This window comes from Equus asinus, chromosome 15 (genome assembly GCF_041296235.1).
Source record: "Equus asinus isolate D_3611 breed Donkey chromosome 15, EquAss-T2T_v2, whole genome shotgun sequence".
NCBI classification, from domain to species: Eukaryota; Metazoa; Chordata; class Mammalia; order Perissodactyla; family Equidae; genus Equus; species Equus asinus.
The window spans coordinates 25,325,418-25,342,866 of NC_091804.1; the positions used below are offsets into that span (position 1 = coordinate 25,325,418).

Here is a 17,449-nt window from a genome sequence, read left to right on the forward strand (position 1 = left end):
ACATTCATTAGTATCTACTGGATGGTAAACAAGGGAGGTACGGGGCACATGAGGATTAATTAGACTCACACCTTGCCCATAAGAAACTGATAATTTGGTAGGGGATTCACAGATCAGCCATCCTTACTCATTCATGTATTCAGTCATTTAGTCACTCAACAAACATTCACTAGCACTTAATTTCTGGCAAGCAAGCATCATGGCAGGCATTGAGGATAATCTTGCCCTTAAGAAAGTCCTAGTCCCATTGGAGAGCCTGGGATTAGCCATCCTCACCCGTTCATTCATTCCTTTATTTATTCACTGAGAGTCACCAACATCCAGCCTGTGCAGGGTCTGGGAGAGGACTCCTGCTAGATGACCCAACAGTGGGCTCTGCTGGGCGTCTCCAAGCAACAAGGCCTCCCTCTGCAGCCCTGGCCTCCCCACAGGGTTCCACCTGCTGCCCTTACCATGTGAGCAAGCCCCAGGGACAGCTGCCAGAGCCCGTCACAACACCTCCCCACAGCATGCTGGGGTTGACTCTGGTGTCATCTTCCCACGGAAAACCATGAGTCCATCCCTCCGGGTGGCCACCCACACAGCCATCAGCCTGGGTACCATCTGACCCTTCTTGACACCTGCAGGTCCCAGAATCGAAGATGCATCCACTCTGGAGGCTCCTGGTCCTCCTCAGCTTGCTGGCCTTGCCCTCGGCCCTGCACGAGCAGCCCTGGCCTGGCCTGGCCAAGGCCCACATGGACAGCAAGTCTGCCCTGGCGAGATGTAAGCTGAGCCCGCACTCTGCCCATTGTCACGGGGTGGGAGGGGAAGCATCGTCTGGGCCCACCACTGACTTGCTGGGTGACCTCGGGTCAGTCACGTCCCCTCCTTTCTTCTTTTTTTCCTTAGACCTCACCTCAAGTACAGAAAATTGAGGTTGAGCTGATCATATGCCAATTCATAGCACGTCATCATCGTCACGAATCACCACAAAGTCCCTGTTTGTTTTATTTTATGTATTTTCAACTTTCCCTCTCATCCTCACTCCCATTCACCACTCCCCGGCAGGCACCGCACCGTGTTTAATATATGTGTTTAAGTATGTCCACATCCTTATGAAAATGATACATGCAGTGTTTTGATTTACTTAAATGGTACTGCCATATAGATATCATTGTTTTTTATTATTTTCACTGGACACTCTGCTGTTGACGTCTCTGGCTTCAGACTGGTGCAGAGAAGTCCATGAGATTCCTCCATTTCACCACCACTTGGCCGTTCCCCTTGGGATGGACTCTTGAGTTGTCTCTCGTTCCCCACTATTACAAACTACACTGAGATGAACATCCCTGCATGGGTCCCTGTTAGGATCTGGGGGAGAATTTCTCTGCAATATACCCAGAAAGGGGATGGCTGGGCGCTTGGGCAGGTGCTAACTCAATTTAACTAAAGACTGCCAGATTGCTCTCTAGAATGGCTGTGCCTGTCTACACTGGCTCCAGTAATAAACAAGCATAACTGTCTCTCCGTCTTTCCCAACTCTGGGGAGTATCCATCTTAACCAGTCTACTTAGGCTGCCATAACAAGATACCACAGACCAAGTGGCTAAAACAAGAGACATTTATTTTCCCACAGTTCTAGCTGGAAGTCCAAGATGGAGGTGCCCACAGCATTGGTTTCTGAGGAAGCCTCTCTTCTTGGCTGCAGATGGCTACCTTCTTGCTGTGTCCTCACCTATGTGTGTGCACAGAGAGAGAGAGTGCATCTTGGTGTCTCTTCCTCTTCTTAGAAGAACACCAGTCCTATCAGATTAGGCCCCACCATTATGACCTCATTTAACCCTGATCACCTCCTTGAAGGCCCTGGCTCCAGTATAGTCACACTGGAGAGCTGGGCTCAATATGTAAAGGGTGGAGGGGCACAATTCAGTCCATAACTCCATCTCTCAAATTGTTGCCAGTCTGATGTATAGTTGAGTGATATCTAATTGTTTTAACTTGACTTGACCTAATTAGTTTGAGCATCTTCTTGAAATTTTGTTAGCCATTTTGATTTCTTTGAATTCTCTATTCTTATCTTTTGACCATTTTTCTATTTACTTTCTTTTTCTTTTATTCTCCTTCACTTAAGGAGATGTTAATTTATTCTTAACATTAGTCTCTTGGCAGGTCTAAGCACTGCTAACATTTCTCCCAAAATGTCATCTATTCACTTTATTTGTAGGTCCTTCATTGAACAAGAATATTTTCAAACTCATCAAAATTTCATCTTATGGTTTCTGTTTGATGAGTCCTAAGCCCTTGTCCCTATCCCAGACACATTCTGCTTTGTTATTCCTAATAGCTTTACAGTTTACCTTTCACATGTCGGATTTTAGTCCATCTGGAGGCCATCTTTATGTATGTTTATGTGCATGAGTTAGAGGGCCAGCTTCCCCCGTCTCCATGTAACGAGTCCATTTTCTCAGCCCGTCTGCTTCATCATCAAGTTTCCAAACACACAGATTCCCTTCTGAGCTCTGTACTCTGTGTCTCTGTAACTGTTTCAACACCAATAACATAATATTTTAAATACTACATCTTTGTAAAATGCGGTTTTATCTGATGGACCTTTCTTCCTCCAAATGAATTTTGGGATGTGTTGAGTTCCTTAAAAAAGAAAAAAAAATCATCTGGAAATTTGATTGGAGTTACATTGAATTTGTTTGTTAATTTAGAGAGAATTAACATTTTCGCAATATTGTCACACAATCACAACCTTAGTATAGCTCTCAATTTATTCAGATTTTACCGTATGACCCTTAATAGAATTTTAAAGCCCTATAAACATCTTAAGCATGTTTTGTTAAATTGATTCCTAGAGAACTTATAGTTTTGTTGCTACAGTAAATATTCCCTGACTTTCTATTCTATTTTCTAGTTGGTACACATGAGAGGAAAGCTGATGATTTTTGAAAATTAATCTGCTGTCCAAAAGCCTTGCTGACCTCTTCTTAGTTCTAATGGTTTGTCTTATTTATTCTGTTGGATTTTCTAGCTAAAGGGTTATGTCATCTGCAAATGGTGACAGTTTTCTCTCTTCTCTTCTAAACCTTATACTTTCTGTGACTTTTTCATACCTTGCGGTATAGCTAAGACTCCTATGGGGTGGGAATGTGTCTAGAATTCTCCACTAAGTATGATATTTCCTGTAGACTTTTGGAATATGGTTTTCAGCATTTAAGAATGTCCCCTTACATTCCTAGTTTTCTGAATTTTTCTGAATCATAAATCAGTATTGGCCTTTAACAAATATTTTTCTGCATACAAGATTTAATCCATTGTTTCCTCTAATCCATTAATGTGATAAAACATATTAATAGATTTTCTGATGTTGAACCCATTCTAGCATTTCTGGAATAAATATGATATTTTTCTAATGTACTATAATGAAATATTTATAATGTACTATTTTTATAATATATCTATAATGTATCATACTAAAATATGATATTTTACAGGGTAATATGATATTTTTCAACATACTGTTAGCTGTTAGATTTCTTAGCTAATGATTTATTTAGGATTTTAGCACATTTTTCATACCTAAACTTGATGTGTGACTTTCTTTCCTTGTACTGTCCTTGAGGCTAGGCAATTTGTACCAGGCTCATAAAATGAATTTGGCACTTTCTTATTTTTCTAATTTCTCTCACAATTACCTCTTCTTAAAAGTTTGCTGTAACCCTTCCATAAAACCATCTAGATCAAAAGCTTTTTGAGAATGAGATCCTCAGTTGCTATTTCTATTTCTTAATGGTTTTAGATTATGAATGTTTCCCATTTTCCCTCATCATAACTTGGCATTTTATGGTTTGTCATCAATGTATCCATTTCAATTAGGTTATCAAATACATTCCTGTGTTGTTGTGGGCCTCGGTATCCCCATCTGTACAATGGGTGAAGTTAGAATGGGGCTGCTTTTGAGATCTAAATGAAGGAAAGTACATGCAAAGTGCTTTTCCACCTGTGAATATATTTATCGCTACAACCACCTCTCATGTATCAGTTAGGATGCTTAGGTGCAAGTGACAGAAAACCCAACTCAACCTGGCTGAAACAATAAAAAGAGCTATATCATGTAACTGAAAGTCAATGGCATGGCAAAATCCAGGTTGGGTTCAATCAGCAGCTCAAAGCTGCGATCCAGAACTGGATTTTGTCCATTTTTTAGCTCCACTATCATCCTGGTTTCATCCTCAGGCTGCTGGTCCCCCGTGTGGTAGGAAAATGGAGGCCAGTGGCCTTTGCAGCTACAGGCTGTCCTGTTCCTTACCAGTAGGAGAAAGAGAAGACACATTTTTCTCAAACATGAAACAGAAGATCTTCTGCTTAGGCTAATAAGGCCAACCTGGGTCACATGCCAACTTTAAACCTGAAAGAGTCACCGTGTAGTAATGGCTCAGATAATCAACAGGCTTATCTGGACCAGGAATTGGAGAGAGTGCCTGAGTCAAAACAGAGTTAAGACGGGAATATAGGATGGATGGAATGATAGGAAGGATGGATTGGAGAGTGCATGGATGGGAAAATGGATGGGAGGATGAATGGATATTGGATATGTGGATAGATGGAGGATGGATGTGAGGATGGATGGATGGGAGGGTGGATGGAAGGATGAATTGATGGGTGGATATTGGATAGATGAGTAGGTAAAGGATAGATGGATATATCAAAGGATACTGCATTGGCAACTACTAGTGAAGGGTGCTCACAAATTCCCCTGAGCTAGTATCATCATTAACCAAGGACTACTAAGAGTTCTAGGCGTACCAACAGTTCCACTCTACCCTTGAAAGTGTTAGGTTAATGAATGTCTCTCCTACTAAACAGAAAACTGATTTGTGTCTTTAGTGCCCAGCACAGGGCCTGACACCCAGTAGATGCCCAATAAATATTCTTTGCATGAATGGTCTCAATGTTCCTCACAAGAATCCTATGAAATTGGTATTCTCACTGCCCCTATTATACAGATGAGGAAATCATCGCTCTGGTTGCTGACAGAACTTGGATTTGAACCCAGATCTGTGACTCCAGACATACTTTCTTGTAAACATAAGGTGCTGAGAGGGGGTCTGGGAGCTGGCCCTGGGGATGCGGGGGTTGACCTATAACAGTGCTTTCTGCAGTAACCCATAGGTCTCAGTGTGGGACCTGATCATAGGGAGGGTCAAGTCAGTGAAATCAATGTGTCCAGTGGTGAGCTCCAAGGTCCGTCAGAGCTGGGCCCGCATCCTGGGCAGGAGAGTCTAGAGCCAAGACATGCAGGACCTAAGTATGTCCATAGCTTTTAAAATTCTCTTCCTTTTGGGATTCGTTCTTTTCTGCTGGTAGCTCTACTCAGTCCTGCAGTTTATTCCAGGCCTGGGGTGGGAGGATTTGCATTTCTTCTCTCCTTATTTGCCCACCTACTTTTTATTTATTTGTTTGTTTGTTTCTTTGTTTTTATTGTGGTAACTGGTTTATAACATTATATAAATTTCAGGTGTACATCATTATGTATTTCAATTCCTGTGTAGATTACATCATGTTCACCAGCAAAGGACTAGTTACCATCCATCCCCACACAGGTGCCCAGTCACCCCTTTCACCCTCCTCCCTCCCCACCTCCCCTCTGGTAACCACCAATCTAGTCTCTGTCTCTATGTGATTGTTGTTGTTTTTGTCTTCTACTTATGAGTGAGATCATACGGTATTTGGCTTTCTCCTTCTGACTTATTTCACTTAGCATTATACCCTCAAGGTCCATCCGTGTTGTCACAAGTGGCCGGATTTCATCATTTCTTATGGCTGAGTAGTATTCCATTGTGTGTATACCACATCTTCTTTACTCATTCATCCCTTGATGGGCACCTAGGTCACCTCCAAGTCTTGGCTACTGTGAATACTGCTGCAGTGAACAAAGGGGTGCATGTGTCTTGACGCATCCGTATTTTCATGTTCTTTGGATAAATATCCAGCAGTGGAATAGCTGAATCGTATGGTAGTTCTATTCTTAATTTTCTGAGAAATCTCCATACTGTTTTCCATAGTGGCTGCGGCAGTTAGCGCTCACACCAGCAGTGTATGAGAGTTACCCTCTCTCCACGTCCTCTCCAGCACTATTTCCTGCCTTATTAATTATAGCCATTCTGACAAGAGTGAGGTGATATCTCATTGTAGTTTGGATTTGCATTTCCCTGTTAGTTAAGGATGTCGAACATCTTCTGATGCGCCTGTTGGCCATCTGTATATCTTCTTTGGAGAAATGTCTGTTCAGATCTTTTGCTCATTTTTTAATTGGGTTCTTGGTTTTTTTGCTGTTATGATGTGTAGGTTCTTTGCATATTTTGGATATTAACCCCTTATCAGATATATGGTTTGCAAATATCTTCTCCCAATTGTTAGGTTGTCTTTTTGTTTTGCTGATGGTTTCTTTTACCATGTAGAAGGTTTTTGGTTTGATGTAGATCCATTTGTTTGTTTTTCCTATTGTCTCCCTCCCTCGGTCAGACATGATACTTGAAAATATGCTGCTAAGACTGACAATGAAGAGTGTATTGCCTATGTTTTCTTCTAGAAGTTTCGTGGTTTTGGGTCCTACATTCAAGTCTTTAATCCATTTTGAGTCACTTCTTGTGTATGGTGTAAGATAATGGTGTACTTTCATTCTTTTGCATTTGGCTGTCCAGTTTTCCCACCACTATTTATTGAAGAGACTTTCCTTTCTCCATTGTATGTTCTTGGCTCCCTTGTTGAAAATTTGCTGTCCATAGATGTGTGCATTTATTTCTGGGCTCTCCATTCTGTTCCATTGATCCATGTGTCTGTTTTTGTGCCAGTACCACACTGTTTGGGTTACTATAGCTTTGTAGTATATTTTGAAATCAGGGTGTGTGATACCTCCCACTTTGTTCTTTTTACTCAGAATTCCTTTGGTTATTTGGGGTCTTTTGTTCTTCCATGTAAGTTTTAAGAATCTTTGTTCTATTCCTGTGAAAACTGTTGTTGGAAGTTTAATAGGGATTGCATTGAATCTGTAGATTGCTTTAGGAAGTATGGACATTTTAACTATGTTAATTCTTCCAATCCAAGAGCATGGAATATCTTTCCATTCTTTGTGTCTTCTTAAATTTCTTTCCACAACGTTTTATAGTTTTCAATGTACAGATCTTTCACCTCTTTGGTTAAGTTTATTCCTAGGTGTTTTATTCTTTTTGTTGCAATTGTAAACGTAATTGTACTCTTAATTTCTCTTTCTGATACTTCAACGTTAGTGTATAGAAACACAACTGGTTTTTGTATGTTGAGTTTGTATCCTGCAATTTTACCATGTTCATTTATTATTTCTAAAATTTTTAGTGGATTCCTTAGGCTTTTCTATATATAAAATCATGCCATCTGCAAATAGTGAAAGTTTCACTTCTTCCTTTCCAATTTGGATCCCTTTTACTTCTTTTTCTTGCCTGATTGCTCCAGCTAGGACTTCCAATACTATGTTAAATAAGAGTGGTGAAAGTGGGCATCCTTGTCTGGCTCCTGTTCTTAGAGGGATAGATTTCAGTTTTTCTCCATTGAGATTGATGTTAGCTGTGGGTTTGCCATATATGGCCTTTATTATGTTGAGGTACTTTCCTTCTACATCCATTTTAGTCAGAGTTTTTATCATAAATGAATGCTGTATCTTGTCAAATGCTTTCTCTGCATCTATTGAGATGATCATGTGATTTTTATTCTTCATTTTGTTAATTGGTGTATCACGTTGATTGGTTTGTGGATGTTGAACCATCCCTGCATCCCTGGAGTAAATCCCACTTGATCATGGTGTATGGTTGTTTTAATGTATTGTTGTACTCGATTTGCCAGTGTTTTGTTGGGGATTTTTGCACCAATGTACATCAGTGATATTGGCCTGGAATTTTCTTGTTTCATGTTCTCCTTGTCTAGTTTAGGTTTCAGGGTAATGTTGGCTTCATAGAATGAGTTAGGAAGCCTCCCCTCCTCTTCAACGTCTTGGAAGAGTTTGAGAAGGATAGGTATTAAGTATTCTTTGGATGTTGGGTAGAATTCACGAGGGAAGCCATCTGGTCCTGGACTCTTATTTTCTGGGAGGTTTTTGATTACTGTTGCAATCTCCTTACTGGTGATTTGTCTATTCAAATTCTCTATTTCCTCTTGATTCAGTTTTGGAAGGTTGTATGATTCTAAGAATTTATCCATTTCTTCTAGATTATCCAATTTGTTGGCATATAGTTTTTCATAGTATTCTCTTATATTCTTTTGTATTTCTGAGCTGTCTTCTCTCATTTCTCCTCTTTCATTTCTGATTTTATTTATTTGAGCCTTCACTCTTTTTTCCTTGGTGAGTCTAGCTAAAGATTTGTCAATTTGTTTATCTTTTCAAAGAACCAGCTTTTGGTTTCATTGACTTTTTCTATTGTATTCTTAGTCTCTATTTCATTTATTTCCTCTCTGATTTTTATTATTTCCTTCCTTTTACTGATTTTAGGCTTTATTTGTTCCTCTTTCTCCAGTTCCTTTAGGTGCATTATTGGATTGTTTAATTGAGATTTTTCTTGTTTGTTGAGGTAGGCTTGTATTGCTATAAACTTCCCTCTAAGAACCGTTTTTGCTGTATCCCATAAATTTTGGCATGTTTTATTTTCCTTTTCAATTGTCTCCAGGTATTTTTTTATTTCTCCTTTGATTTCTCCATTGACCCAATTGTTGTTCAGTAGCATTTTGTTTAATCTCCACATATTTGTGGCTTTTCTGATTTTCTTCCTGTGGCTGATTTCTTGTTTCATGCCATTGTGCTCAGAAAGGTGCTTGGTATTGTTTCAATCTTCCTAATTTACTGAGACTTGTTTTGTGCCTAATATGTGATGTATCCTGAAGAATGTTCCATATGCATTTGAAAAGAATGTGTATTCTGCACTTTTTGGATGGGATGTTCTGTATTAATCTATTAAGTCCATCTGGACTAATGTGTCATTTAAGGCTAATATTTCCTTATTGATCTTCTGTTTCAATGATCTATCCGTTGGTGTAAGTCGACTGTTAAAGTCCCCTACTATTATTGTATTACTAATTCTCCTTTTAGGTCTTTTAATAATTCCTTTTTATATTTAGGTGCTCCTATGTTGGGTTCATAGATATTTACAAGTGTTGTATCCTCTTGTTGGATTGTTCCCTTTATCATTATGTAGTAGTCTTCCTTGTCTCATGTTAGAGTTTTTGTTTTAAAGTCTATTTTGTCTGATATAAGTATTGCTACCTCAGCTTTCTTCTCATTGCCATTTGCATGGAGTATCTTTTTCCATCCCTTCACTTTCAGTTTGTGAGTGTCTTTAGGTCTGAAGTGTGTCTTTTGTATGCAGCATATATATGGGTCTCATTTCTTTATCCAATCGATCACCATATGCCTTTCGATTGGAGGATTTAGTTCATTGACATTTCAAGTCGCTATTGATAAATATGTACTTATTGCCATCTTGTTACTCTTTTTCTGGGTCTTTTATTAGTTCTTCTCTGTTTCCTTCTTCTCTTGCTCTCTTCCCTTGTGGTTTGATGGCTTTCTTTAGTATTATGTTTGGGTTTCTTTCTCTTAATTTTTTGTGTACTTATTATAGGTTTCTTTTTTATCTTTTCCAGTTCTTTGTTGAAGTTCTCACTGAGTTCATCCATTCTTCTCCCACAATGAGTGAGCATCCTCATGACTGTTTGTTTGAACTCTTTCTCAGGTAGATTGTTTATCTCTGTTTTGTTTAGTTCTTTTCCTGGGGTTTTGTCCTATTCCCTTACTTGGAACATATTCCTTTGCCTCCTCATTTTGCCTCATTCTCTTTGCTTATATATGTGCATTAGCTAGGTCAGCTACATCTCTGGGCCTTGGAGAGATGGCCTTATGTAATCAATGCCTTATGAGGCCCAGCCCTGTGCTTCCCACTCGTCACCAGTTCCAAATGTTCCAGGAGTATCCTCTCTATGGGCTACTTGTGTCCTTCTGTTGTGGCAGGGTGGCTCTTGCTGCTGGTGCCCAAGGAGGCTAGGCTGTCCCCCTGGCCAGCTGGTTGTAGTGTTCAGCTGCATGTGGCTGGTATGGTCCCTTCAGTCACTTTATCAGAGACGGGGAGCCCCAGAACAGTCAGTTGCAACAGCTAATAGCATATTCCTGTGGCAATTTTCCTGTTAAGTGATCAGGCCCCCAGGATGGCTGATTTCTAGGCTCAGGGGCTTACAGTTGGTGTAGGCCTCCAGTCTGCAAGGCTCTTATCAGCTGTCTCAGGACTGCAGCTGAGTGTTTGCCCACCTATGTTTCTCTTCAACATTTATTGTGATCTACATCCTGTATGCCAGGCTCTGTGTCCCAGATTCAGCAATATGGCACTGGGGGAACTTTCAACCATAACCTCTCCTTTGAGGAGCGTGGCCTGCCAGACCCTCTGCAGGTGCATCACATCAACTCTGCAAAGTAAATTTCGCAAATCAAGAATGTGGGTCTCAGGGTTGGGGGTGGGGGAATGACAGGCACCAATCACTCAGCAAGAAATGGGTGCACCAGCCTGCAACCTAGGTCTCCTGACTCCAAACTCCCCATGTTTTCCATGACATTGTGCCATGTCCTTTGTCCATTGCCAGTTATTTCCCAGGGCCTCATGAAGCACAACGCAGAAGGCCGAATCCGGAATATCTGTCTCCTAGACAGTCTGAATGTCTCAGGCCAGATGGCCCCAGGGATGGTGGGCTGGCTAATTAGCAGCATGAAGCTTCAGCAGCGTCAAGAAGGCAGGTGAGACCCTGAACCCCAGCCCTGGCCCAGGAACTCTTTGTAAAGCTCTGGGTCAGAACTCAGAGCTGAGGGGATGGAGGTACAAGGCCTGTGAAGAGGGAAGGAAAAGGAAGATTAGAAGGAGGAGATGTAAGGCCCAATACAAGACGAGTAAGTACCCCAATACAAGGGGTCATTTGGGGAGGCAGCTTATCAGGGTAATTAAAGGTGAAGGCTTGGAAATAAAAGTTTCTGCATTTAAATCCTGGCTCTGCCACCAGCCTTAGAGAAGTTGCTGGACCACTCTGGCCTCATCTATAACAACGGTACACAGAGAACATAGCCTGGATAAACATCTGGGGTGCCAAAGGACCTCAGGACTAGAGTCAGACATTTGAACCCCACTTTCTTGCTTGACAGCTGTGGGACTCTGGGCAAGGCATTTGAGCAACCTGAGCTTGGGCCTCTGATCCTCATCAGTGAAATGGGCATGAGAACTGTTCCCGCCCACAGGAGGGGTTGGGAGCTTTCTCTGCTGCACAAGGCCACTGGTTACTCCATTAACTATGCAGAACTGGGCCTGTCCTGCTCACCTCCCCTGTCCCTCAGCTTCCCACTCTCCAAGCTGCTCAATTGCATCTGCAGCCTCGAGCTCCCATCTCTCTGATTCAAATCCCTCACTCTCTCCATTTCATGAGCACCAGTGCTCACCAAGAGGGTTCTCCTTGACGTGTGCAGTTGCAATCACCTCTCTTCATTCATTCCTTTAACAGTTGTCATAATTATTTGTTGAGTGCCTACTGCATACCAGGACCTGGGCTGGGTGTGAGGAATATAGCTATAGACCAGACACAGGGTCACTGCGTTTTTGGATCTCGCATCCTCATTAGGGAGATAGGCCCTGGAAGTAAACAACTAATTTCAGATGGAGGGATGTATCCAAGAGAAAGTTAGCAAGGTAAGGGGTGAGAGAGTGAGGGGCTGATCAGGAGGCCTTTCTAAAGAAGTAACCCTTAAGTAGAAACTTGAATGAAGGGAAGGAAGTGAGAGACTTGAAGGAAATGGGGAGTGGGGAATGCAAAGGCCCTGAGGCAGGGAAGAGACTGGTGTGTTTGAGGAAGAGAAAAAGTCCTATGTGGCTGGGTGAGAAGGGGGAGGATGGTAGGAGATGGGGTCGCAGAGGCAGATGGGCTAGACCTGCAAGTCTTAAGAGCTATGGTGTGGCGTTTGGGTTTTATTCCAAGGGCAGTGAGAAACCAGTGGAGAATGTTGAGTGACGGAGTGTTAGGGCCCCTGTGGCTGCCACATGGAGAAAAGTTTGCAGAGAGACCAAGTTCATGACAAGGAGCCAGAAACTAGAGCATCTCCAGGCAAGAAGTGATGGTGACCTGGACCAGGTGAAAGTGACAGAGGTGGTGGGAAGAGGCCAAGTTCAGGATATATTTTGCAGGCAGAGACAACTTGATTCTCTGGCAGGTTGCATGTGGAAGTCAGGGCTGGAGAGAAGTCACAGACAGCTCCTGGGGTGTGGCTCTGGGCACCTGGTTGATGGTGGGGCCGTCTTGTGAGAGGGGAGGCTTGGTCTGAGAACAAGCCCAGGGTCTGGGTCTGCAGTTGGCTGTGGGTTGCACAGATCAGCTGTATCTATCAGGAGACCCTGGGACAGCGTGCAGCCCGGGGCTCCTGCCCTCAGAGCATCTGTAAAAGGATCTGACTCCAAATCCCCCTGCCAGGCCCTTTCTACAGACGGGCCAGGCTTGTTTCTCAGTCCAAGACCTTCACGTCTGTGGTCCCTCCCTCTTGTGGGGCCTCTGCTCTCTCCTTGTGCAGCGCCAACATCACGAACATTCAGCTGGACTGTGGCGAGATCTGGATGTCTTTCCAGAAGGAGTGGTTCTCTGCAAACTTCTCCCTTGAATTCGACACTGACATGAGACTGTGAGTCACACAGAAGTGGGGTCTGAGGGGTGCTGCTCCTCCTGATGGGAACCTGGCACTGCGGGGGAGGGGAATTTGGCAACCTGGGGACCCAGATCTATCTGACACCAACCTGGTTTCAAATCTTGGATTCTTAACTCACTGGCTGTGTGATCTTGGACAAGTCACTGCATGTCTCTGTTCCTTGGTTTCTTCAGCTGACATGTGGATGACCATCAGTGGTCAGTGGGGGCAGGTCATTTGTTCATTTAAACCTATGTGAGATCACTAATGGACTTAAAAAAAGGGAAATTCTAATTATCTTATCATCCTTTCCTCCTCCTGTTCAAACCATCCTATAACATCCATTGCTCCCAAGGAAAGGGCTGCAGCTAAGCGGTGAGGATTTTAAAAATAAGATTAACTCTCAGCTTCTGAATTTCCAAAGGCCCCTAATCTGGTCTATTTAAAGGACTTTCAGAAGCCGCTCTGGCTCATAGCAGTTTTCTCATAATCACCGACTGCAGGATTCAACATGCAGGCCGGGAGGAGCCCAGGGGGCCGGTTTGTCCGTTTGTCTAAAGAGCCACTCTTCTCCTCAGCTGCTTCCACCCCTGCTCTTCCTCCGTCTCCTGCCCTTTCCTTTCCTCCTCCTCTCTCTTGTCCCCAGGCCCTTCAATAACAAGATCATAAAGGCGCATGTGCACACAAACCTCGTTGTGGAGTTCTGGCTGGAGAAAGACGAGTTTGGCCGGAGGGATCTGGGGATAGGCGATTGCGGCGTGGAGCCCAGCAGCGTCCACATGACAGTCCTGACTCAGTAAGGTCCCAGCTGCCCCTCCCCAGGGTGACCATTCCTAGCTGCGGCCACACAGCTCCACCACCTCCCGGATGAGCTCCAAACGGATCTCACCCTTTCCCCAGGATCTGCTCCTCCTCCCACGTCCCCACCTCAGTGTCGGCCCTGCCACCTCCCAGAAGCCAGACTCTCCCTCCTCACTCCCCACAGCCCCTCTTCACCCGCTCCCATCAATGACCTCCTGGCCGCCCCCACTTGCTCCCTTTCTCTCCATCCCCACAGCCACTGCCCCCAGCTCATAGTCCACGACCTGGACAGTTGTGAGAGCCTCCCCCTCCTTCCCCCGACTCAGACCTCGCCTCCTTCAGTGCATTCTCTCCTGCAGCAGCAGTAACTTTCTAGCACAGAAAACTGGTCATGTCTGTGGCCTCTGCTCCAAACCCTCCAGTGGTTCTCCAGAGCCCTCTGGATGAACAGCAAACTGATGGATGTCACTCAAGGCCCTACCGTGCTCTCCCCTGCCCTACTCTGCAGCTCTCTGCCCTATAGTCTCTTGGAAGGACCCATCCCTCCTTCAACACGCCATGCATTTGCACACAACCTTGCCTTTGCACGTGCTGATCCTTTGCCTGGAATACCCTTCCCTTCTTCTCTAAAGCTCCTCCTCATCCCTCATTCATTCAACAAATATTTACTGAGAGCCTACTGTGTGCCAGGCACAGCGTGCTTGATGCCAGAGATACAGTGGTGAACAAGACAGAAAAAACAGGTAAATGAAGATCCACACCGTGGCTGACCAAGTCTGCCAACCTCAGCACACTGAGTCCCTCGAGGGCAAGATTTGCATCAGGTTTCTCTCTGGAATTCCAGGATGCTGGAAGCAACGAAGTCTTAGGTGGATGTCCATTCATTTATTCATCTGACTTTCACTGAATGCCTAGATCATGCCAGTTGCTCATGAACAGGACAGTGCAGGGGGCAGACTGTGGACCCTGGAGCTCTACTGACCTTGTTCTAGTCTATTCAACACTTACAGGCCATGTGACCTCGGACAAGTGGCATCATCCCTCTGAATCGCCCTTTTTTGCTGATGGTGATGCCTCCTGGACAGGGCTGGCTGAGGATGCAACGACTGTGTGAGGTGTACTCAACACTTAGCACCTGGCATTTATACTGCCCATGTTTATCTGTCCATTCTGTACGTCTGCCTCTCTTTCTAGAGATTGCCCACCAAAGATGAAACATTTTCTCCGCAACCTCAGACACAATCTGAAAAAAGTTATCCCACACCAGGTAGAAAGTCAGGTAAGCCTGAGAAAAATATTTTTTCCGTGGGCATCCTTGAGTGTGAGGGTCGGGGCATATCTAATGGCAGCCCAGCAAAGAGTTTCAAACCCTGGGTAACAGAACCTGAAAGACCTCTTAAAAATTTCAGTTTTGCCATCTGCTGGCTGGGTGTCCTTGGGCAAGTGACTTAGCCTTGCTGAGCCTCAGTTTTCCCATCTGTAGCATGGGAACCAGTATGGTCCCTAGCTGATAGAGATGTCACAGGGATTGAGAGAGACACAGCAAGAAAGTGCTGTGCATGGCATGTGGTTGGCGATTAATACAAGGCAACACTCTTGCCATGATTCCTTGTGGAAATCCAGTGGAGTCTAAGCTTCTAGCCACAGGCCTCTAGGGTTCTTTTCCTGGTCTCTGGTCTGACCCTTCTGTCTGTGCTGCTGGCCCAGGTGTGTCCTCTGACAGGTGAAGTCCTCAGGCAGCTGGATGTGAAACTGTTGAAAAGCCTCATGGGTGAGTGTGTGTGTCCATCCAGGGAGGAGGACTCAGGACTGGAAAATGGCTGGAGGAGGTGCCCCACATGGAGCTCCCAGCGAGGCCTGCTCAGGGGAGCCTGCATGTGCTCTGAGATCACTTAGAGGTGACCACATGATGATGACCATTACTGTCCTGTGAGAAAGCTGGGACAGCAGAGGAGATCCCTACCAAGCCGGCTGTGCCCCACCAAGTCACTCACACCTACCACTCACCAGAGCTTGTGGCTTCTCCCAAGATTTCCACTCAATCCTTCAGGGAGCACTGGCCCCACCCCAGACTGAGACCACCCCCCTTGAGCTGCAGATAAACAGATACGGTCCCCGCCCTCACGGGGCTCACAGTCTCGAGAATGGAAGACAACAAGAAGCGCTTCACTAGCTATCACTTGGAAAGAGTTCTAACACAAGTGCTCCTGGCACTGGCTCTTGGTCAGCATGGGTGGATGAGGGTCCCCTTCAGTGGGGATCTAGGATTTGGAGGGACAGACATGCTGGTGACTGACACTGCCTCTTCTCCTTACAGAACAGGCTGCTGCTCAGGAACTCAACCAACTGTGAATCAGCCAACCCCCTGCATGTCAGACTTAGTGTCCTCCAGCGATGCACTGATGATTATTAGAAGGAGATTCCACACCTTGGGACCTTACGCCTTCCTTAGATTGCGGCTTCCACTGACCCGAAAACGTTGACCACAGGCCCTGTGGACATTCTGTCCTCTCCCATAATAAATTCTAACTCTGAAGGTGCAGGGGTCCCCCAGTCTGGGCCCTGAGGTTTAGGTTCCAGAAGTAAACTTGATGAAGGTTCATCTTGAGACTAAATATGCCTGCATTTGCTCATCAGCCCAGAAGTATCTGAGAACATACTCTTTTCCAGTAATTTGGAGCCAGAAACCCATCTATGGGTTTGCTCATCAATGCAGGGAAGGCCCTGTGGAGATTTCCCATTCCCTCATTCAGTCCACCTACACTTATTGAGCACCTCCTACATGCCAAGCACTTTTTGGGCTCCAAGGGAGTGTAGAGAAAGGGTGACGGAGTGGAAAAGCATAAATGTTGGCACCGAGTTCAAATTCAATCCAGCCCAAAGACAGGTTCCATGAGGGTGTGGACCACGTGCACTGGGGAGACCAATGACCCCAGCCCCAGTGCAGGGCTGGCACAGTGTGTGAGCTCAGCAAATACCTGAGCTTAAATGATGGATGAATGCTGGTCCTATGACTCACTAGCTAGGTTTGGGACAAGGCACTTTCCCTTTTGCTCTTCCTCACCTGGAAAATGGGAACAGAAATCTCACAGGATGTGGAGCAACAGGGGCCCTCACACTGCAGGTGGGAGGTGAGTTGTATGACCACTTTATAAAACCAAATGGCGCAGACCACACAGGACTTAACCTCCACAGCACAGGGCCAGGCCCTAACAAAAATTTTTCAAATAAAAAATATTTACCATGCGGGATGTTTGTAGGAGTATGTGGAAAAATTTGCAATGTTTATTGTGTGCTAGTTCCATGGGAAATGCTTATTAAAAGTCATTTGATTCATTGTTAATTATTTGATTAATGACTCTTCAATTCTTAAGTATTGATTCCCTCCTCCACCCAAGGGGAGGGAAAGTATACTGAGAAATCAAGGGGAGATAACACAGAGGTATTAATAATAGGAGCACACACATGTTAAGACTTGGCATGTGCCAAGCTGGGTGCTCGGAGCTTCATTCAGCATCTCAGCAAATCCTCACAGCAACCCCATGAAGTACAAACCTGCTATCCTATTTTATGCATGAGGACACTGGGCTCAGAGAGAGAAAGTCCCTCGCCCAAGGTCACACAGCCAGGAAAGACCAAGTTGACTGCACTCAGGCAGCCACACTCTAGAGCCCACACTCCTGACCACTGTGAATGCCCCCTGCAGCCTTCCCTCCCTTCCTTCTGACACCTCCCCACACGCTGAGGGGAAACGATGAAATACGTGCTCAGCTGGATTGACAAGCTCAGAGAAGGAAGTGTCCAGAGGTCAGAGATGAAAATATGGAGAGAGCTCTTTCAATTCTGACTCCCTAATCAGAAATGCTTCGCTGGGGATTTGGAACACTAAACACCCAAGTTCACTCAGATGCTTCCCCTTGACAGCCTTGAGTTTGT

General features: G+C 44.5%; 1 protein-coding gene across 1 annotated transcript; it reads left to right on the forward strand.

Moving 5' to 3' along the window:
- Positions 1-641: 641 nt before the first annotated feature.
- Positions 642-15,865, forward strand: BPIFA3 (BPI fold containing family A member 3). Its single transcript, XM_014856460.3, has 7 exons — positions 642-765; positions 10,642-10,792; positions 12,602-12,709; positions 13,359-13,508; positions 14,708-14,792; positions 15,221-15,284; positions 15,831-15,865. Exons 1-7 carry the CDS (start codon positions 642-644, stop codon positions 15,863-15,865), a joined length of 717 nt encoding a protein of 238 aa, XP_014711946.2.
- Positions 15,866-17,449: the final 1,584 nt, after the last annotated feature.